The sequence below is a fragment of the Haemaphysalis longicornis genome, unplaced genomic scaffold, assembly GCF_048455015.1.
Source record: "Haemaphysalis longicornis isolate Haplotype H1 unplaced genomic scaffold, Haemaphysalis longicornis Haplotype H1 scaffold_1, whole genome shotgun sequence".
Lineage (NCBI taxonomy): Eukaryota > Metazoa > Arthropoda > Arachnida > Ixodida > Ixodidae > Haemaphysalis > Haemaphysalis longicornis.
The window spans coordinates 267,850,363-267,873,631 of NW_027526203.1; the positions used below are offsets into that span (position 1 = coordinate 267,850,363).

Genomic DNA, 23,269 nt, shown 5'->3' on the forward strand with positions numbered 1-23,269 from the left:
CGGTTAATAACTCGCTCGTATGACTTATTATTATTATTATTATTATTGCTGTTAGAATTTTGTTAGTCGTATTAGTGGACAGCTTTTTTAGTTTTTCACAAATAAAAACTAAGTGGCGGGGAAAGAGGTACACGTAAGTACCCGCCTAGGTTCCCGCGCTCTGTACAGATGAGCGCAGACTTGCATTTAGCTCATCCACGTTGGAGAACACCGATGACGTTGAGTCCCCCCCTCTCCCCCCTTTCCCCCCCACACACAGAAAATAAAACAAAACTTATTCGAAGGAAAACAGCATGAAGAGGGGGCAAAAGACTGGATTCACACTGCACGCAAGTGCTGACAAACAACTGAGCACGGTTTATGTTGGCAGGAAAGTATAACTTAAAAAAAAAAAGAGCCAAACGAATGGAAAAATTATCAGCAATATTATATGTGCAAACCGCAACAACGTGTCATGCGTATGTCAACTAGCGCAGTGTTAACTATTACAAGTACACAGCATCCTTCCCAAGAAGTAATACCGACGGTTTACTAACGCACGCGTTTCCCTTTTTGTCGACTGCGAAAACGTCATAAACTGCGCGATGTCTATATCCGGGCAGGGTACAGCGTGAAGACGGCGCAGTCATCGAAGAGTGGAGCGAAGCCGCAGGAATTCGGGCAATGCTAGAGCCACTAAATAAGCTAAGCTGACCTTTATTTAGTGACGCTAGGCAATGCGCTGGCATTGGGCCACCTCTCGACGACCTAGATATCACACACGTACTCCCAGGACAATCATTTTGACAGCAAATCGGTTGCCCTCTATACGCGAGAGTGTCCCCACGACAGGGGAATCTCTTAGACGACATTGTACACGCACTAATAAGATAACTGAAGACGACAAGCTTTCGAATTTCGCGCCTAGCAACGTAAGCAGTGGGGCTCTTCGATTTACACTCTCGTACTCACCGCGGGTAGTCCGCGGGTAGTCCGAGGATTCCCCGAAGCCATAGGGATACATGGGAAAATCGAATGCCGGACTGCTTCTCGGGGAGTCCGCGGTGAGTCCGAGACTGTAAATCGAAGAGCCCCAGTGACTTTATGAGGTACCAAAAACGGGGTAAGCAGTAGAGCTCTTCAATTATCAGTCGCGGACTCCGTGGATAGTCGGCGGGTAGTCCGAGGACCCTTCTTTCCAGATGAATGTATATGGAAAACGAACTAACGGATTTTCGGAAAGTCCGAGACTGATCATCCAAGAGCCCCGTGGGCTCTTGCTAGCCATGCTAGCATTGAAGCAAGGCGGGCGCACGTTACCAGAGGGACTTAATTACACACTAATGTTTATTGGAGGTAGCTTTTGTCACTGGCTGTCAATCGCACAAAACTAGTTCCGGTGATGTCATATGGTCAGTGGGAAAAAGTGGCTGACCGGGGAGTCGGAACCTTTTCGTCTGTTTTCCTCATTACCCAGCCTAATTCTACAAGTTTGCATTAAAATGGGCGTGGCTGTTATTCCGATTTGGCAATGCTTCGAATGAACCAAAGTTGTATTTTGTTTCTCAGGTCCCTTTAAACATACGCTTTGCGTGTTCGTCATAACACGCAAAAATTCTGAGCATCTATGACTTACAGAAAAAAAAATCTACGGGAAGTTCTTCAGTATTTTTAACGCGCAGCTAGGGTGTTTAGCAGTCCGGTGAGTTTAAAAGAAAACAACAGCAGAAATATGAAACTCGGAATGCTCCATATGTCCAGCTCGCCGCCTCAAGATCAGCCTACGCGGTAACATTTCATCGAACCGTTATTCGAACTCAACTAGGCGTGACCTGCAGGCACTCCACAATTTCAGGCTAACTTCGTACGCCGGCTTTGCCTCGAATTCATCGAAAGGGGGGAAAAGTGAGAAGAAAAGAAAACACGTGTAAAAAAAAGATTGCCGCCGCGCGCGATAGAACCAAGAAGAAAAAGAAACCCGTGCGGGGAGCGAAACAAAACAAGGCGCCGTGAGCGCAAACTCCGGAACGCCGAAAATCCCTCTTATGTCGCGTCCTTCAGCGGCCGAATATCTGTTTCGAAAAGGCGACAGCGATCGATACGCTAGGGTGGGCGACCAATCAGGCTGCTGCCTCTGTGCTTGGATTCCTTGCTTTTCTTCTGCAGGCGAGTTGTTTTGCTTCGCTTTGAGCGCGGTGCGACTTCGAGGTTGGTTCCGCGGAGCAGCCGTGCTCGCCGTACCCGCGGCACAACTGCTCTTGCGGTTCACACCCTCCAGTGACCCCTCTTACCGGATTTAGATCTTGGATGCAATCTATCCCTTCCCACATATGCATTGCTGATTAGTGCAAAGAGCCCAATTCAAACCTTAGCCGGTCGAAATTGTGCGCACTCCCTGAGCGGTCCAGGAAACGGAACGGCTGCGTAAACTCGCCAAGCTTCGCTGCAAGTAGAATTTGGTATTTGGTGAATGTATTGGGCGAAATAACAGCGCATTTTACATCGCTATAACCAGCAGGAAACATTCGAGTATAAACCGGTCAGGAGGAGGAGCTTGTGGCGTTTGGTCTGTGGCGCAGTGCCCTGTACATTGAACCATCGATTAATCTAACTCGTCCTGCAGGTTGCTTTGTTACCATTGGTCAAGTTTAAACGTGACAGAGACGCAGATAATGGGAGGACAAGAAGCTCACGGACACAGTATACATCTGGCCAGTACTATGTCGGTCTACGTTTCTCGTCCTCTAACCTTGCTGTTTTGTCACCCGTGTTCCCAAATCGTGTTCCCACATCGTGTACCACGTTCGTGTCACGAAAAAAACTGTCGCTCAAAAATAAAAAAAAAGGCCTCACAGAAATCGCGTTGAAAGCCTTGTTGCTCTTAACTTTCATGCCGTTGCCGAAAAATTAGAGAACGCAAACTTGATCGGGTGATTTGAATATTTCGAGGGTAGCCAGAAAAAGAGACAAGGAAATGTTCACAGCCCAGAGGAGAGAGTGGACTGTCAGCGTTGCTCGATTTCTTAAAGAAATGGCAAGTAGCGTGGGAAGAGTTGAGTCGCTAGTAAATAGAAGATGCAGACGCAAACTTCACTGGGCATTGGTGTTAACCCTTGGGCTCTGAGAGCAGCTCCACTGAGGCGGCCGCACTTCCAGTCCGCGGAGAGAAGACTTCGAGACGGCGCTCTTTTTTCGGGGCGCACGGCTTTCTTGGCGGCGTGTGTAGAGCAGGCGGAGGAGGCCGTGATGGAAGGCCGGGAAGGAAGCGAATTCTCCATGTCGCCAGACAGAGAAGTGTGATAAAGTTCCATCTCTGCCGCTCTTCCCACCCCATCCCTTTTGCACTTTCTTCTCCCGTGCTTCCGCAACATCGCTGCCGGTGCTTCGGCTCCTTGGCCCCATCTCTCGCTCCATCCCGAGCACGCCGCTTCCGGCCCGCGTGGCCCGTCCAGCTTTTTACGCGCTTAGATGCTTTGGATGCGTGTCTTGTGAACACGCGATCGGCAACTTTTTCCCGCGTGAAGCGGGCAAATGGTAGCGCACTCGGTGGCGCTGGTGGCCGCAGCTCCCCACAAAAAGCTGGGGATGCGGAGAACGCGTTACTTTTGCCATGCATTCAATAGATTTCGCGTATGCGCCAGACTGCTGTTCTCGAGGCATCAAAGTTTCGGGGTTGTCGGTATCCTCCCTCTCTCTCTCTCTCTCTCTTTCATTGGGGATTGAACAGTTCAGCCACCTTTCCAGAATGAACAGCAAACCAAGCAAGCGGAGTTAGTTCAGCACGCCGTATTGCTTCGGCACTGGTTTGTCCCTGTTATGGTCCCACACTTTACGTTCAAGGAAACGAAAATATCTAGGGCTGCAGTCACAATTACCCGAAAGAAACCGAATGAAAGTTTTTTTTTTTTTTTCATTTTACTACACCTGTGCTTGCAATGCCTTAGCGACGGCCATGCGCACATCGCTTCACGGTATTAAGTTACGTACACACTAGCGTCGAACTTGTCGTGCCGCACTGCCGACGGCCGCCAGCGGCGTCACGCCGCAGCCTTCACCCTCAGCGCGGCGCGACGCCGCTGGCGGCCGTCGGCAGAGCGGCACGGCAAGTTCGACGCTAGTGTGCACGTAGCTTTAGCGAAGCGCTTCTACGGCCGTCGCTGCGTGGCGACATCCGAAGCAGGGCTGTATTCGTGTTGCAACGCACGCACGCTCAGCCCTGGACATCGTTAAACTGGCGTCGAATACGCGTTATTTAATCCTCGTAACAACACTCGTCGAACAGCCATTGCAGGTCAAATACCTCTTGTAATGGCTCACACACGATCTTATCCAGTGTCAGCCGAATACCCAGTTTTTGTTGTTTTCGGAATTTTTGCATCGCATTACTCAATTCTGCCTCCCTGGTCTTCGACGGCTACCCTCGTCTATCTGTTCTCCGCAATGCATGTCCTACCAAGCATCCTGTCGCTAAACTGGAGCCAGAATACGCCCCGCTCTTCGCGTCTCCTCTTGCGGGTTTCGTGTGGATGTCCAACAGCGGCACTTCAGGCACCCTTCATTGCGCAGATTGCAGGCTGGTTTATGGCTACTTGCTACCGAAATAGAAACGTCCTACGCAACGATTTCCCAGCCCTGGCTGTCTGTGTGCGAAACGAAATCTGTGCCTAGTCGGTGTCTCAGAGCAGCATGTTTATGCTCGGTATAGAGGCTTCTCGGTTGCTGAATTTATTCCGTTATATAAGGTACCCCGAAAGGGCCTTCAAATTGGCCCCAGTGCGCAAGAGACGGGAGTAGCATAGACGATGTGGGAAGTGTAGCTTTTGATTATTTAGTCATGGACACTTCAGAGGAGGGCAAAATCGGGAGGCAGAACAACGCCCTTCATTCAGCGCATCCCTTTAAGATACAGCTTTTTCCAGCGATCATTTGACGCAAGGATCGGTGCTTTGTTCTCGGCGTGGGCGTGCGCCAGTCGACCAGGCGTTCGTGCCGATCAGAGCTCGCTCGGAGGCCATGGGCATCGCCAAAGCAGCAGCAGCGGCATATATGTGACAGGCGGCGACGGCAGCGATAGTGGGGAAATTGTTTTTGCCACGCCTCCTCGTTTCCCTCCAAGCGTCTGGGAGGGGTCGGTTACAAAAGGCCAGATCAATACGAGTTCAATCGTCCCCTTGCGCGCTGCTGCTCTGCTACCACCACCGCCGCGTTTTCTGTCTGGTCCCTGCGACGATTTCCGGTTCCGGTTAGCGTCGGAACCGTTCCCGCGCCCGCCCGCGTTCTGACTTCGCAGCGAGTGCCCCGATTCTACGCAGCCATCGCCTGTTGCCACTCGCTGGGTGGGTCTTTCCAATGACGCAAATCTCGTAAGAGCATCAAAAATGTATGAACACGCGCTGAGCGAGCTTACGTCATGCGGACAGTGCACGAGACGTCTCTGCACAACCGCCACTGACGCCTGAAAACGAGTCGGACTAATTTTTCACTCCTGAAATGAATAACTTGAGAACGCTCCTTTGTTTTCTACATTAGTGAATTTAATGAACCAAACTGCCCCTGTTAGCTGAATCGGAAGTTTAGCAGATTGGTTCATGTAAAGCCGTTCGCCTCCCACTCGCTTCGGCGCACCATGTCCTTTAGGTCACCTGTACGCCTCCGGCGCTTCATATTTTGATATTTTTTATATAAGATGGCGTATTTTACCGCTGGAAAAATGCCTTTCCATCAATGCACCTGTGTTTCGAAGTGAAGTCGACTTCATAGAGAGCGGTGTAAGCTTCGTTTCTGTAAGCTGGCTTTCCCACATTCGGTGTTGCACAGTGAAGCCTACTCATTAAAATGATCGGCAGCAATGAGTGCGAAGACGCAGAAGGAGACCACCGACGACCTTGGCCGCGTACGTCAAGCGTAAGCGCGATGCCTGTCGCGACCCGGAACACCACGAGGCGGGAAACGCAAGACGTCGGAGTGGCTGCATGCACACCCACTGAAAGCTACCGCGGCGCGATGGTGTGGTTTGAGCGGGAGTTGGTGGACAACCAATAACCCACGAACAGCGCCGCTGGTCATCCTCCTTCACACAGTGGACTGGCGCTGAATTTTTTTCTCAATACGTAAATGGTTATTCTAGCTCAACGGCAAATGTGCCGTCGGCATGCAGCAAGACTCCAGCAAGACTTCTACAGTAGCAGTCTTTTATGTCTAGTTTGCTATGACTCTAGGCATGTTTTTAGTGCACCGCGTGTGCGACGCTTGATAATTACCTTTCGTCTTTCATTTTATTCGCGTTGTACCCGCGAACGCGCATGTTCGCAGGAGAGAAAATGGTAAGCGACGTTCGCTCGCAACGTGCTCATTTTCGCTAGGCCACTTCACACACGGCGCAACGAAACGGGGTGCTAACAAGAGCAGGCGTTATCGCGTCGCCGTCCTGTCAGCTGACCGACTTCCCTCTCTTTCCGCGCCCAGCGCATCGCCAACACGGTACACCCAGAGCCTCGGCAGCGCCATCAGCGCACGCTGGGGCTCGCATACGTCAGCCGCAACTGCGTGCGTGCCGCCGGCGCTGGACGTCAGCGCTGCGGCGATCGCTTCGAATTACCCGTTCGCGAAGACGGCACCCCGTGGCTGCTACACGGGGCTTTGCCGATTGTCTTTCTCACTCAATTTCACCGAAGCTACGCCGCAGAGGATGGCCGCGAGTGCCTGCGCCGAGAGTAATGCATACACAAACCCGGGCACCGCGGGGGGCAGGCCTGGCGGCGGCTCGCTGCTGTCTAATTTACGGCGTGGCCCGGTGTGAGCCCTGCGTGCGCGGCGGCGATCCGGGCGACGGACGCCGGTGGCTTGGGGCGTACGTCGGTGTACACTGAATCGGGCCGCCGAGAGAGGAGAAAGCGCGTCAAAAGGCAGAGCGTGGATCGTTTTCATGCGTCACGCCTCTTTAGAAAATGAAAGCGTGCCTGGTGCCCTTCTCCCTGGGGGTAAACCCCGGCCGAACCTGCAGGAGGGCTCCTCTGCCGGCGCGCCCTGCTGCTGCTGCTCGTGGCCCGGCAACACGTCGGCCGCCGTACGCTCCCAGAGCGCGATACGAAGTGCCGTGCTGCTCGCTAATGCCCGGTCACTGGGCGCGCGGACACTCTGCAGGCCGCCGCGCAGGCAGCTTTGCAATGCGGCCCCCGATTGTGCGCCGATTCTTCGGCAGCTAGCCACATCGGCTGCGCTTATTCTCGTATCCTGTGCTGGTGGGCTTTATACACTGGGGGCCGCTGCGCACTTACCAGGCAGGGCTGAAAAAAGGGCGCGGCATCCCCTGTTCAGGCGGGAAAACGAAGCGCCCCAGAAGACGTCGGGGGCTTTTCGTTCGTCCAAACTCAAGAGGCGGAATAACAATGTGGGGACACTCGTCCTATTTGCTTAGCTTCGATGACGTTAACGCCTGAGCCATTATCAATGGCGCACATAGCTCCACTGGTAACATGCGTTCTTTCCCGGAACTTCACGGCAATTTAATCTCAAGATGGGAACCAACCCGTGAGGTGAGTTAGGTATACGTTTTCTTCCGCTTCGAATTGTAGGCCAGTCAAAACACATTGTAAAAAATCAGCACGTGCCGCTTGGGTATTTCCGGCGTCGAATATCCAATTAAAGCGACGACATGCACTAGTCGCCACTAGTTTATACGGGACACCCTGCCGAGATGGGTCTTCGCTATAAACTACTGATACAGCTTCTCGTTAACGTGTCCGTAAAACGACGGCGTTGTCAACGTTATCAACTTCCACGAGGGGACATTGTGGGTGTTTAACGCCATACAACGAAGGTGTCCCAGGCGGCGTCGCACGGGCATACGTAAATGTAAAAGCAGGCTACGGCGAGCTTTCAAACCAGCTTAAACTCTGAGGCTTCGGAAGTGTTTTGTATCACCCGCTGCAGTGGCTAAGGCGTTGTGCGGCTGTGCGCGAGGTCGCGAGTTCAATTCCCGGCCGCGGCGGCCGCTTTTCTGATGGAAGCGAAAAGCAAAAACGACCGTGTGTACGAGGTTTCGGCGCACGTTAAAGATACCAAGGTTGCCAAAATTAATCCGGAGCCCTCCACTACGGCGCGCCTCATCGCCTGCGTTGCGTCGGCTCGTTAAACCCCACAATCAATCAATCAATCAATCAATCAATCAATCAATCAATCAATCAATCAATCAATCAATCAATCAATCAATCAATCAATCGTTTTGAAAGTTGGAGGAGGGGGGCTCAAGGCAATCGATGATTATTATTATTATGATGGCGATCTTGTGGTACAATTGCCGCTTTCTATCTACTCGGAACACCCTACATAGTCTGATAATGAAAGTTATTGTTGGTTAGGGAGCAGCTATCATACTCTCCGCGTGGCACTCGAACTGCACTCGCAATTTGCTTTGGTGCGTGATACAATCGCCATGGTGAGTAAAATTATTAAAAGAAAATCATTTACTCCTGCTTACAGGACCACCAAAACTCTAGATATTTATTTTTTTTTATTTATTTATTTGTACCCTCAAGGCCGAGAGGCATTTCAGAGGGGAGTGGGTTACAAGGTTTATACACAAAATTGGAAAGCAGCAACAACAACAAAAAAGTAGTAAGCAGGTAAGTACAAACATAGATGGGCCCTAATCATACAATGTTAGCTAAGGCTGCACGAAACTGATGGTTGTCTTCGATTGCGGCGGTCAGTCCGGGAAGGCGGTTCCAATCTTGTGACGTCCGAGGAATAAATGACTGAGAGAAGGCGTTGGTGTTACATGATATTGTTCCTACTTTGTGTCGGTGGTCAATACGAGAAGAAATATATGAAGGAGGAGTAATTAGGGCGAATTATGGTAGTAAATTTTGTGAAAGAGACAGAGGCGAAAGTGTTTGCGGCGTGAACTTAGAGTGGGTAATTGAAGCAAGTTTTTCATGGACGTGACACTTGCCGCACGGGTGAAATTGCCGAGAATGAAACGTGCTGCGTTGTTCTGCACGAGCTCAAGCGATGTCACTAGATAGTCATGGCTCGGGTCCCAAATGGATGATGCATATTCGAGTTTGGAACGAACCAATGATTTGTACAAAAGTGTTTTAAAGAGGTAGGTGCAGAAAAGAAGTTGCGGCGAAGGTAGAAGATATGCGTCAGTAGCAAGTTACAGAAAGAATTGAAAGATGGCGAAGCGGCAATTAAGCAACGGTTAGCTTTTGCAGGCGGTCCGTACGTTCTGGCAAAGTGACTCAGTGGTATTGAGCCTCGCGTTTTCCACCACTCCAGCAAGTTTTTTTTTTTGTTGTTGTTTCAGAGCCATGATTTATCTAATCGTGCCAGGAGCAGGGGGCGCTGAGTCCCTTCTTTTAGACAACAGAGGGGAAAAGGGGGGTGGGGGGGGCTCGAGCCCCCCTGACAGCCCTCCTTCCGGAGCCCCTGCTCAAACTGTACAGCCATCGGCATTCCCCGCGGTGTTTTCTTACTGAGAGTAAGAGAAAAGGAAAAGGCAAGAAAGTGACCGAAAAAAAAAAAAGTTCGGGAAGTTGGGAGGTGGAATCGCAGAGAACAAGTGCGCGCCCGAGGAGCAACACACCCGTGCACGATTTCCGGTCGCAGTCACGCGACTCGACGACCGGGCGCGTTGCGGCGCCGCCAGCGAACGTGCTCGGCTGCCAAGGGCAGCGATGCTCAGCCGGCGCATATTCTGTCACGTCCGCGAGCGGCCATGCCCTGCCCGCCACGGGACTTCGGCGGCGGGTCAGCTGAACCTTTTTCACCGGGCCGTACGACGATACAGTCCGGTGTCGTCGGTCACCGCTCGTTAGGCGCGCCGGTCTGGCGCGTTGGTTCCTGTGGAGGAGGCCAGGGCCGCGCTCCGCAGAGGAGCCTGCCCTGTTCGCGGGCGCGCCAAAACACGTGGCAATCCGTGCATGCCCGGCACACATGTTGGACGGCAGCGACTGCAGGCTGCGTGGCTGAGTCAGAGGCGTGCCATGCGGCTGAATCACTGGTCGCTTGCTGGCTCTACTGAGCGGGACAGCTGGTAATTAATAAATTAATGAAGCGAGCGTGCGTCTTTCGAGTGGGACGCGTGGTCGAGATTGAATAAGCCTGGCCGATATGGGGGAGAACTAGTTTTCGGTTTTAGCTTCTTCCATCAAGCATGAAGATTAAAAAAAACCATACTGAGCTCCTTCGTTGTTTATGCATTTAAGCGACGTGGGATGTTGAAAAAGAAAGCTAATCGGCTCACGATGTTCGCGTTATCGGAACGTGCACCCAAAGAAGCACAATGCTACTAAAACAGGGCCAGTCATATTTCTCACTGTTTTTTAGCGTTTCACTAAAGCTGACCAGTTCATACAAGGAAGGCTGTTCTCGATTTGTTTCGAATAAATGTGCCGAGATACGTGAAGCCTTTTCCTGCAGTCTTTTTTTGGATTGCATGTCACTTTAACAGTGAGCAGCGGCGCATCATACAAATTTCCTGTCGCGGACGGGTCCTCGTTTGTAAGCTATCTTATTATTACGAGTGGGCGCGTCGATTCAAGCGGCCGGGTGAACCGAGCTGCGTCCAAAGTTCCCCCAAAGTGCGTGGCTATGGGGGACCAAACGTCGCGGCCGCAGTTTTTCCCCGCGCTTTGGGCGGCGGGGACTTAAACCGGAGTGAACTCAGGGCGCGAGCTTATGTCCACACAACAGCGCAAATAGACACACCGCGCGCAACCGAGCGCATCGGCCAGTCTCAAATGGCTATTCCCTCGTTGCCTCGCTCACGTGGCAGCCATGTTTAAAGAAAAAGTGAGCGGAGAGAATCGAGAGACGGGAGGAAAAGAGGAAAGGGGCGGCGAAACTGTAGCGGGACAAGAAGTGAGCCCTGGAGCTTCGATCGCGCGGTCGTGGCCCAAGAAGAAGACGACGGGGCTTTGGAGGAGGCACGAGCGAGTCAACAAGGCGGAGCGGCCTCGTCGACAACAGCCGCGTACGCGGCGGGCTCGACAAACAAGTCTCGTGCCTGACTTTTAAAGGCCCCGTGGACGACGACGACGATGCGCCGCCAAATCGACGACGGTCATTAGCCGCCGCATGGCTCGTCACCGCGACCGGCCGCTTTGAGAAATGACGGCGAGCCGAAAAACGGCCCCCGGGTCACTCTGATGGGAGAGAGATACGAGGGACCGCTGCGCGGGCGCTGCCTTGCATGTTCGTGGGCGTGGGGACGCGTGCAGTCTCGCGAGCCTGTTGGCCATTTGCGCGACAACACTGCGCCGCTCAGGGACACGAGACCGGCGGTGCTGGCTAAAATATAGCTTTCTTTCGCCGTCACCGTTTCAATTGGCACTCAAGCGTAGGGGACGATTTAAAGCACTTGTCACTGACACTTTCGCTCCTGGCGCCGATGATGTTCGTACCCTTTAGATACTCCACCTGTTTTCTAAACCATACTGGCTACAATAACTGGAATATTGGCCTTCAGTGGCGTGTCACCGTGGCACAAGAACACTCTATATGTTTGTTGTACTACCTTGTTGACTTTTTTTTTTTTTTGGGGGGGGAAGGGGGGTCTATTCACCGCACGCTCTGCTATGTATGCGTCTGGCGAATGTGTACATGATCTAATTGCGATTGCTCAGGTTTTCGTTTTAAGAATTAGTTTTCAAATCATTCGTTATAGTGCTTACGCCCTGTGCTGGACTTTGTTTTATCGATGCAAATTTGGCCAGAATGCCATACCGCTTATCTACATCCTGAACTGCGATCGGCTTTAACTCCACGAAAAACTTCACTAGCTCTGCGAAGGAGGGAACAAATAAACGCGGCTGTGTGCCATCACACCATTGCACAGGCCAGGCATGGCCGTCGGAGTGACGATGTGTTTGAATGCGCACTCCGAAAAAAATGCGAACATGCAAACCTCGCAATTTCTTTCCAGCCAACCTCACTATGGCTTGTTTGAAATTATTAAATTCGGCCATTGCGCTCTGCCGATCTACTCAAAATCTGTCGTTTTTTCAGGCCAATGAACCAAAATCTTGAAATTTCTTTGTTAAATTTTTATTGTTCGCATTCTCTTCTTGGATTAACCCGAACTTACTGCGCACAAAGTCCTGTGGGTACAATACCGAAATTAAGCTCACGTTTTCACCTTAACTGAATATGGATCTTAGTGGCGTAAGCAAGGGACAAATAGTAAAAGGCGCAGAGCGAGTTGTAGCGGTGGATTGCACAATGCACCAAGGAGCGCGAGCAGTCGTCCCTTCAAGATCCGCGTGCTGTGCGGGTACAGCTAGTGGCAGCAGATGTGGTCTGCAGCGTATCTTAGGTCCCCCTGTGCAACCCAGGGGCGATGTGCAGCGGCCTTAGCCCGTGCGCGGGGAACATTCGCTCCTTAGCTGGCCGCACGCGTTGACCCTTTGCCAAACGTCTCGCAGGATCGTGCGCAACAAGGCAGCCGAGAAGGCCAAGCACCACCACGTGTCGTCCAACGGCGGCAGCCCACAACCCCAGTCGTCGCCCACGTCGGTGATCGCGCACGCGCCGGCCTCGGCGCACGAGTCGAGCGTCTCGGCGGCCGCCGCGGCTGCCGCCCTGCAGAGGCCCTCGTACTCCATCAACGGCATCCTGGGCATCCCCAGCGCCGAGGCGGCCAAGCGCAAGCGCGACGACCAAGTCTCTCAAGGTGCGTGCGAGTGCCCGCGGACGGGACGCTTTTTCTTTCTTGTCGGGGTCGCAGAACTTGAGTACCCAGGGATATCTGTAGCAGATTCACTGATAAAGAACAAAAACAATGATCACCACAAGGATCAGTAAACATCAACCCGCCCCTACTGAACCAAGTTATACCATTATTCTACTCTGACCCTCGGGGGGTGGCTTTCCCACTCGATGACCGTCGATGCAGCTTTGCCAGCTTGCCGTGACGCTCGACTCGCAGTATCAACGTCACTGCCAGTCGCGTCGGAATTCTCCCTCTCGCAATACGCACTTGATTAGTCGGTGGATAAACTGTTTTTCCAGCCAATAGAAAAGCTACTATAGAACGCTTGATGAAAAATAGAGGCTCTTTGAAATGTGCACCTCGCGGTATCGGGCTTCGCGTACGTAAAAGCTAGACGCGCACTGAAACACGACGAAGCGTTCCGTTTCGAGAGAGAAATCAAGATAGCACTCTGGGTCGATCAGCGTGCGCCCTCCTCCGTCTACAACGACAGGCCCAAGCGGTGCGCGCGTCTCTGGGCCAGGGTTCACCTGAAAGAAGCAGCGTTCATCAACGTGTGGTTCGGGTGCCGCAGCACGTGGCGTCCGTATAGGCCGGAGGCTGTGTGTGGCAGAGTCAACAGTAGCGCCCGGGTGCCGACATAATGTCCCCTCGGCGGCCTCCCCTTCTCACTTCCGCTTCCGTTGCGGAATAGAGGGGGCCACCTTCAAAAGTGCCGCCAACCGCGGCTTTCCTTTCTGCAAGCGAAAGCGCGACAGCGAGGAAACATGTTCGCGCTGCTGCCAGCACCCCGCGGCACAAACTGCATTCCTAGCGAGCACCTCCCACGGGGAACACATTTCCCAATTTTTGTTTGTGCCTTCAAAGAAACGCGCAACCTACGACATTGTCACTTAAGACCGTCCAGGTGTGCTCAATGAAACGTGTTTGTAAAGAAATAGATGCGGTTCCTTTATGACCTACAGCAGCCTAGAAGCCGGTAGCGCTCCCAGCTGCGGCAAAATTGACTCCTTCAGATGCCAAGGCCCCAAAGGTCAAACGCTAATTGATGCGGCTGAGACACAACACGTCGATTGTGCGTATGTCGACGATAGGCGCACGCGACAAGTACTCCATCCAGCCCCAGCAAAAAACGCCCCCGAGCGTCCACTGTCCTTCCCGCTAACGAGGTGAGCCCGGGAGGGGACGGCACCGCCACTGGCCACGTGTAGGGCCGCTGTAAAGATCGGCAGTTAAGTGTCGCACAAACACTCCAACACAAGCGCGGCCGCGTACTGCAGCGAACCCGCGTGGATTGGGAGAGGGGCAGAAGCGAAGGGCAGGGCGGCGGAGTCCCGTTCTCCACGATCGTCCGGTCCGGAAGGAGAAATCTGCCTGGCCCGACGGCGTGCTCATTTTTCTCCGCGCGCACGCGTCTCCCCGCTCTCTACGGTCGCGACAGAGGCGGACGCACTGAGCCAGAGCGCCATTTATCCTCGCTCGCTCAAGATGCCATTAATATACAACGCGGCCGCTCTCCTCGGCCAGCGGGCAGCCGCTGTCCAAACAAGACCCCCCCCCCCTCCGCCTGCACCTCTGCTGCAAGCGCCAATAATAAAGTAACGCGTCCGGCCTTGCCGGCACATTCATAGCGCACTCATTCGTACACGTCAGAAGCAGAATATCAAGGAGCGCGCTGCTGCTGCCGCGACCCCAAACGCCTCTCTTCCCCCTGCTCCTGGTGGGCTACGTTTTACTTTTCCCTCATTGGCGGAGCGGCTGGCATTTTGTCCGAGCCCACGTCCTCTCCGCTTGCGTGCCGCTTACGCAAGGCCGATCGAGTGGTGCGCGGTGCTTGGTTGTGTGCTCGGGTTCGCTAATGCGGGACAATCATGAGACCATGTGCGGCACGATCGTTCGGGGCAATTACGAGCGGCGACCCGCGGGACGCACACAGCGTGCCCAATGGGCTTCCGCGTGGAGCCACTGGGACACCAGGCTGACCGGGTTGTTCTCAGGTGTCGGGGTGGGTCCCCCAATTTTGGGCCGCAACAGCTTCCCTCCACACGGGTTACAACAGACGCCCAGAGCATCACCAATGAGGTGTAACATTTGTTCTTCCTTTAACGCCAGCTGAATCACTTCGGTGGTCCTGGGCGACTTTTTATGCTTCGTTATTCATTCTGCTACACGTGAAACGTCTACACAGGTCTGCAGCGTAAAAACCATTCTTTGTCTGGTAATCCGTTTCCAACTGTCGGACCAGTTACGCTTTGCTGCATTGACGCTCCGCGTGGAGCCACCACGTGATCCATAGTTACTCCAGGTTAAAAACGCAAGCAGAATGCACACTTGCTGTCGTTACCTATATACAGCAGCTTGCAAACAAAAGCTGTTTGCAAGCTACTTCCAACATTTTGTAACCAGGTATTTGATCTAGAACACTACATACAGTGAGGTCCTCGAAAATTCTTCAAAGCAGGGCACGCTGACACGAAGGCATGATACTTAAAACTGGCGGAAACACGGGTTCATCCGGAAGCCTAAGCGCAGACACGCTCCCGCTCCTATTAGAGCTACCCACGGGAGTTTGACTGCAGGTTGATGTGGCAGTGGCTTAGGTTGACCCTGTCACTTAAAGGAGTCGGGTGCGGTGGAAGCTCTTCGCCGCCGCCGTCAAGACGCCTGCAGCACGTCGAAGGAGCATGTCAAGCGGCTGGCAGACGGCGTACGGGCAGAGCGTTATCAACAACCGTAACTCTAACTCCCCTGTGGCTACCGCAGCTCGACTCGAGCCGCCGAGGTCAGAGAGCAGGAGATGCCAAGGTCAAAGAGGGAAGAGCAGCGGTCAACAGCAACAACCGCGCCGACGACTGCTCGGCGGCGGGGAAACCCTTCGTCGTCGGGTCTTCGAAGAAGGGGGCCGTGCTTTCCGGCCGACCGAGCGGCGCGAGCGAAGGGCGACGACGCCTATCGCGCGGCCGCATCTCCGGGGGCTTGCGACGCCGCGCACAATGGGCCGCCTTGTGCCGTGGCGCTGCGACCGGGCCCGGCGGCTCGGCCTTTGAGCGGGCGCCATCTGAGACGGCGACCAGGACGCCGCGGCGGCATCGAGAGACGACGACATGTGCGCGCCGCCCTCCTCCGGTGACGAGCTCCAAACACGTGCTGTCCGCTTGTCACGTTCCCGTATCTGCACCGCTCCTTTGCCGCCGCGCAATCGAGAGCGCTTCTCCCTCGCCACCGCTGTCCGAGTGTAGTCGGGCCGCCGATATGATTTCCGCACGCAAATGTTAGTGATCCAGCCGGCGCTCTCTTGGCTGGCAGCCTTTTGGCGGCGGTTAACGTTTCATTCCGCCAATCATGCGACACTGTGGGCCCCTTCCCACACCCTCGCTTTTTGACAAGGCTTCACGAGCGTCGCGTTTCGCCGCCACGGTGTCCTGTTGCACCTTCGGGGCGCCGCCTTCGATGTAGACGCTGTGAAATGCAGACAGCTGCTTCCACAGACACACGCGAGTTCTTATTTCCAGACGAAGAATTCACGCTGTTGCTTATAGAAGCAGTGGACGTAGCTACAAATTAATGGTGTAATGGTCTTGCACGAGAACAGAATTTCGATAGTAGACAATCTAGGATTCTGCATGTGCAAAAATGTTTAGTCCAACTCTAATCGTTTCGGAGCTTAAATACCGTGCACAGAAAGTTCAGCGGCTACGAGCGAAACGACAAGCATTTTTTTTTTCTTTCTGCGTGACGTTCTCGAATCTTCTGCTTTCGGAGAAATAGCAGTACTAATATAAAAAAAAGGACATTAGATTCTCTGTAACTCAGGAAAGAAGGACTTTTTCTCTTACCGCTGGCGTCTGAAAACGGCCTCCGAAATTAGGTTTCCGCGCTGAAAACGTTCCTGAAGGCCCTATTTTATCAAGGTAGTTACAGCACAGCAAGGACAACAGTGAAGTTCGAACTGTGTCTACAAAGCATAGACACCATTTCTCACTATGAGAGAGTGTCATAACGAGGGGCTCTGAATTAATACTGCCTGCGAACCGTTAGCGTGCACTAGATGATCGTGTCCAGGAACATTTTTTAGGGCGAAGCTGTCTACACCTAGTATGTGGGATTATATGGCGTCCGCACGGAAAAATGTAATCTTGAAAAGCCAGCTTACAAAGACCAAGTTTACACCGAAAGGTCCTAGTAACTTCATATTTTGATATAACACCCCTTGGACGAATGTCTACTTCTGTTTAAAACTAGAGCTGACTTCAAAATAACCGGCGTAAGCTTGGTTTTTCTAAGCTGGCTTTCTCACAGCGTCTGTGTGTCGCACAGTGAAGCTACGCATAAAGAAAAATGCGATGCGAAAGGGGCCCGATAGCAGCGACGCGAGTGCAATTTTTGATGGCTGGCGTGCCGAAACTAATGCATCGTCCGACGAGCGTGGCCACTAGACGGTACGTAAGTTATGAGAGAGAAACGACGATGCATAGAGTCAATGGATGCCACAAAGCGCTTTCGGCGCCAAGGTGCCAACTTGAAATAGTTCAAGGGCGCGTACGTTAGGTTCCAAAGAGACTTCCTCGTTCGTCGTTTCGGCTCGAGCTGCAACTTGAGCTACAGACTGCGGTTCAGTAACGACCTGACCGCACATAAAGCCCATCACTTACTCGCGGGGAAGCACCGCGTTAACACCCCCGACGAACGCATCTTCGCTGGACAACCACCTCCACAGACTGGAATGGCCGGTAAATTTTTAAAATTCTAGTTATATTTCAGGTGCAGCTGCAGTGGCCAGACATCGAGCCCACCACCTTGTGCGTGGTAGCAGACCTACTTAGCCACTACCGCAGCACCACGGTGGCCGGCCTAGTGGCTAACTCCTTATACCGTCCGGCAGCAAGGTAAACCTGAGAGCTCAATAGCACCCAAGATGTGGACCGAACAACCGACCCGGCGCAAGATTGAATCACAGGTCCCCGGAGGCGAGTTAATCCCGGCGCCGTTTTCTCTCTACGGTCGCGAAGCGATTGACGGGCGTGCGATGCGCATCGCCTGCCTAATCCCGTTCGCTCCCCTCGGCGCGGGTGTGGCGGCGAGACAAAGGCGAGCAAAGCGACGGCGCTCTTGTCACGTGACAAATCGGGGCTCCGCCGAGAAAGGGGGCAAAGATTAATCGCGTGGGCTCCTAATCCGAGCGCCACCAGCAGCATCCGTTGAGCGGCGGGCGGAGGGCGATAAAGGCGAGCTCCCGGTCGACCTCTAAGCCCCCGCGAACAGGCCATTGCGCGCGGCTCAATGGCCGCCGCTCTCGTGTACGCACCCGGGGGCTACGCGGGCGTTGGGGGTAGGGAGAGAAGGCTGTTGTGGCCAGAGCATTGATGACTGTAGCCGGTTAATGCGCCCGCCAGCCCCAGTCATAGAAGAGGTCTCGAGTACGCCCAGTGCAGAGTGCGGCTGTAGGCAGAGCAGGCTAGAGGAACGTGCGTGTCGAGCCGGCCGTAGTGATCAAAGAACGAAAGCCTTTCTCAACTTCACGTTCTTCCTTTTTTGATCTTGCGCGTGATTGTAACGCGACTAGTGGTGCGGTTGAGAATATTCTTGGAGAAATTGAATGAAGAAGTCGGCGAACTAGACGCAGTATAAGGTGGATTGAGACAGCATAATATCCATGTTGGGTCTGATGGTCCTTCAAAGAGCAATAAGGAACAAAGGGGTAGAGGAGGGACGACCGTGGACAGCGCGCCGCAACGGCAGAGAGAAAAAATTAAAGACGTCGAACATTATTTAAATATTTTTTCGGAGAAGTTTTCAAAATCAGCACAAAAGTTTGCGAAGAAGGCATCAAAATAGCTCTTTCATCGCGACAGGCAGCGGACTCCTTGCAAAAGTCGCTGGATTAGACGCAATGATTCTTTGTCGGCATTGCAGCATATGCCAACGCCTGGCACGGCTCCTTTCTCAGAGTGTACGGAATGTTTGAGACCAAAACTGCGTAGGTGGCACGCTTGCAGTCGTTGTTGCCACGCTCTACACGAACTAGTTCCTTGCGCCAAGTGCGTTTGAGACATTCGCTATGTGGAAATGCCAGCTTTACAGGTTTCGCTTAGGATTTATTTTAGTTACACTGACGTAACTAAACGGAGTCATAGTATGAGTTCTTTCGTTATCTTTTTTTTTTGCGGCTCTTTGATTCCACATTACGCGATTAATTAGCACGAGGAAAAAAAAAGTATCACTATGTAGTATCCCGTTTTTCGTTTGGAAAGGTTCGTAAGCTGACCGGTTTAGAAAGAGCGCGGGTAAGAAAAATTTGAGTTGACAAAGGAAGCTCTGTTTTTTACGCTTTGAGCCTATTTTTCTCTGTTTTTCTATGCGTTAAAATTTCATAAACACATCGAAAGGTCCTAGCCCGAATATAAACAAAATACTCATCAAAATCTATTGGGGCTTTCAGTTAAGATGCCAAGAGTGTTCTTAAGATTCCGTTTCACCAGATTGAAACAAACTGGATAGCGGTTATATGGAACTAAGAAAATGCCTGAATGGATGTCTTGCCCAAGCACGCTGTCCATTGGCTCTCTCGGTCAGCCATTCGCCGCCAGGAATTTAGTAGCGCCGTGGAATATATCTCGCTGAAGCCATTCGGCCAAAGTGTTCGTATTACGCAGCGTGTTTCCACAAAGGCGCGTCGTCCCCGCACCCTACTGCGTCACTCGGCTAATCATCGGGCAGTAATAACGCATAGACTCGGTGGAGGGAAATGCCGCGAAGAACGATGGTTGCGCGGAGGCTCGTCCGGCGTGCTCAGACAGGCGCGAAATTGGCCCAATTCGAAGCGCGGGGTCGTGTCATAAGCGGGGTGATAAGGCGCGCGCCCAGCCTGCACGGTTGGCGTTCGCTCTCAGCGCTTCTGTTTCAACGTCGCGGGACGCGCGTGCGATCAAACCTCGGCGCATGCGCCGCAGTATCTGGCTGCCGTCACGCTTCTGGCTAGACCCGGCCGTGGGAGAAAACTGTTGAGGCGTTGCTCCCGTCGCCCTGTGCAGCCATTCCCCTTCTTCCCTTGCGCGCAAGCTCGACTCAGGCCACGCAGTTGGCGCGTCACGCCGAATATCTGCGTCAGAGCACATGGCCGGAGTCGCTAGGTTAAAACCAAGCCGTATTCCTTGCCTTGTAGCGATGAGTCTACTTGGCGGAGTATGTCTCACTTAGATATTGGCGGCGCGGTGATTCGTGCCGTTATGCGTCCTCTTCAGTGGCAAAACTGCAGCGTTTTGACCCACGTGCGTTGGCACGCATCTATCCGCCCTGAAGATGGAGGTTGAACGACTCGTCCCACTGCCGCGTGGTTGTGTGGCGGCGGCTGGGTGCGACACGCGCGAGCCAGAAAGCGCGGCCCGCAAAAGGAGGGAAGTGTGCGGCAAAGATGCCGATCCTTCTTCTTCTTGGTTGTTCCTCGGGGGCGCCGCTCCTGGTGGGAGCCCCTTCCTCGAAGGTGTTCATCCGAGGTTCGGAATTAAGCCCTCCTTCTCGGTCCCCGCAGTTGAGCGAGTGAAGCCGACGCGTACACGCTCCTCCTTTCGCGCGCGAGCGTCAGTGCAAGCGCGACGCCCTTCCACAAACCGAGTGCGACGAAAACAGCCCCCCTCCCTGTCGGAGGCCTGAAGAGCGTAGGCGACAACGGCGTCGCTTTGTGCCCCGCGGCTGCTATTTGGGACACATCAGGCTCGGCCGAAGGAGATCGTCGTCTTCAAGGACCCGCCGCGCTACTCGCTGCACAGCCGCTCTTCGCGGACGCGCTGGTGCACTGCCGCCTGCGAGCCAGGTCGAGCGCCTGGCTCCGACCGAGCCTTTACACTGCTCAGCAGCCTATGCCCCCTACTGCCTCCATTGTCGCCAGTTTTGTATAAAAAAGAAAAAAAAAAACCGCCGCATTACACTCGGCAGCGGCAAAGATAATTGTGTGTTTAATACTATAGCGTTACAAACGCTACTCATGAGAGAAAATGTCTAAGCTCGAGCTCACAAATCTACTAAGCATGTTGAGAGAGAGAGAGAGAGAGAGAGAGAGAGAGAGAGAGAGAGAGAGAGAGAGAGAGAGAGAGAGAGAGAGAGAGAGAGAGAGAGAGAGAGAGAGAGAGAGAGAGAGAGAGAGAGAGAGAGAGTAAACTGTGTTGTGCAAAGAGAGAGAGAGCGTGGTTGGTTTCCGCATTTCAGGATCCCATCTTGCTGCCGAACTCTAATGTGGTTGGCGATGTCAGTGGAGCCTATATGCCTAGCGCTATGCCAGACGAGTGTGATGACGACGATGATGAAAATGGTGATGTTCACGATATGCATACATGCGTTCAGTTATTTACAGCTTCTGGTCACGACCTGTGTGTAGCAGGCAGGTACGCGGCCAGAGGGTTTGTCACGTTTGGGACGTGACCACGGACCTATTACGTCTCAGCTGTAGACGTAGGGCATAAGTTGAGCGAGTGCGATTGAGATTACTACGTATTACCCTCAAAGCGTTCAGTGTATGCAGCGCTTGAAGAATACCTTGCTGCGCCTGTGCTGTCACTGTTGCGAACGAAACACGGAACAGGCCGCGTATCAGCTTGCTAACGGGGTGCCGATCGTATACCCTTCATGCCTGCAGAAGTGAAATTTTGGAAAGGCAGGCTTAGCTTCTCGGCGCTCTGATTGTAAAAGCCGAACGTATTCTTCGTCCGGCTCTTTCCAATGTAATACCTCTTTGTCTGCAGTATGATACATGTTTAAAAAAAAGAGGAGGGGCAAATACGACGAACGATGCGCGGCTTCACTAAAATAATAGAAAGAGAAGGTGCCCTCGCCAAGGGACTTTCCTCTCCAATTCCATTTCAAATCAAAGCGGCGCTCTGGCATGGGCGCAAAATGGAGGACGGAAGGAAACGTAAATCGGCAAAGCCGCGTGCTCTGGTATCCGCGTTGGCACGTCGATCGCTCTTCATCTAGGGTTGGCGCGCGCGCGATATGAATTTGGCGGTGCGCGCGCTTTTACTGCTCCGCGCTTGAGCGGCTTCGGCGCGCCCTGGCGCCGCCATCGGCGTTGCGCGCACCGCAGGAATGAAATGACGTTCCCCAGGGTACGTCGGCGAAGGCTGGATAAATGATTGTAATGATAACAATGGCGCCAGCAAAAAGAAACACCTGAGAGACGGATTTGAGAAACAGGCCCTGTGAGAATGGAGCGGGAGCGGGGGCGCAAAAGTGGGCGGGAAATACCGGGTAAAAATTTGCGGGCTTCGCTCGCCCCGTGTAAAACTTGGCGGGATCGTTTGCGCATTCTCGCGGCCGGAATCTGAGACAAAACCAGGCCCAGCTCGATGTGGGGGCACTGCCGCGAACGTCATCTATAGTGATTTAAAACAGCGTCTCCGTATACGACGTGCAATCAAAACCCCGGCTCTTGCCCAAATACGAACAGGGCCGCAGAGCGAAAAAAAAAGAGACAAGAGCGCGGAGAAGAACGGCAGCAGAATGGGACGCCGCGGAGCGGTAAAAACGAGACAAACGAGGTCTTTACGGTGTAACGCGTGCTACTGACAGAGGATGAACTGGCGCCAAAAGAGGCGAAATAAAAACCGTCAGCTGGCGGCACGTAATGGGTGTAAAATGCGTGCAAGGAAAAGCGAAAGAGGAAACAAGCGAGGACGAGCGAGATGAGAAGCGCGCCCGAGAGAAAGCAAGAGGGCCAGAGTGGCCGGGGTCGTGGTGCTTATCAGAGGCCGCCAATAGTTCCGGCCCAGGTTCCCAGGGGGCGCAACTTCCCGACTCGCGCGCGCGCGCGCCTAGCCGCGTGCGTGCACGTTGCCCTGCGTAAACGCGGCGCCTGTTCGAGGGCTGATTAGACATGCGCATGCGCAGATGCACGTGGTGGTGGACCGCCTTCTTTTGTTTCCGACCTCCCTCCGCGTGTTCGTGCGTTGCGCAGGCGTCGTTTTGCAGCTCCACGCTTTTGCGTACGCGTACGGGCGCCGATATCGTTCGTCATTTGTAGGATGCATTAGCGGGCCGACGTTATCTTCGTGTCTTTTTTTCCCCTTGCGTTCGCGGCACACTTTGTGCCTAAAAGCTGTCTTTAGTTACACTTTTGTTGTGTCAATTTGATTTTCTATTTGGACAAAGATATAGAGCTCTTGAAAGTGACCTTAGGTTCGCAATGAAAATGACTCCTACAGTATTACTGATCCCCCATCTGACATGCGAGCACCCGCCCCCTTGCGCCTTCCATAAATTTTCTCCCTAGACACATTCCGTCTTTTTGAACATAAATCAAGTGCAAACATTAGCGCATTTAACCCTCTCATACCAGTTCTTTTTCTCTTTTTTTCCGGCGGTGTTTGTAAATTGCGCAAGACGACAGTATACGTATTCGTCCCCATAAACTTCGTTCGTATTGCAGCCTTCCATACAAAGATTGATGGCTTGTACACATCGATTGTGTATATTGAGGCAAGACACAGCACACTAAGTTGAAGAACATTGGCGCCTAACCACCGCGTGCTTTGGTGTTACCATTTCAAGAAAATGTCAGTGGCTAACAAACTGAGTATACTTCGC

General features: G+C 53.1%; 1 protein-coding gene across 7 annotated transcripts in view; it reads left to right on the forward strand.

Annotated features, from left to right (window-relative positions):
- Sv (paired box protein shaven) overlaps nucleotides 1-23,269 on the forward strand; it is a 225,328-nt gene that overhangs the window by 168,466 nt on the left and 33,593 nt on the right. For all 7 annotated transcript variants that reach the window (XM_077677139.1, XM_077677171.1, XM_077677163.1 and 4 more), the window contains one exon: nucleotides 12,408-12,655. In XM_077677139.1, coding sequence (XP_077533265.1) covers nucleotides 12,408-12,655 — 248 coding nt within the window. The remainder of the gene's footprint in view (nucleotides 1-12,407; nucleotides 12,656-23,269) is intronic.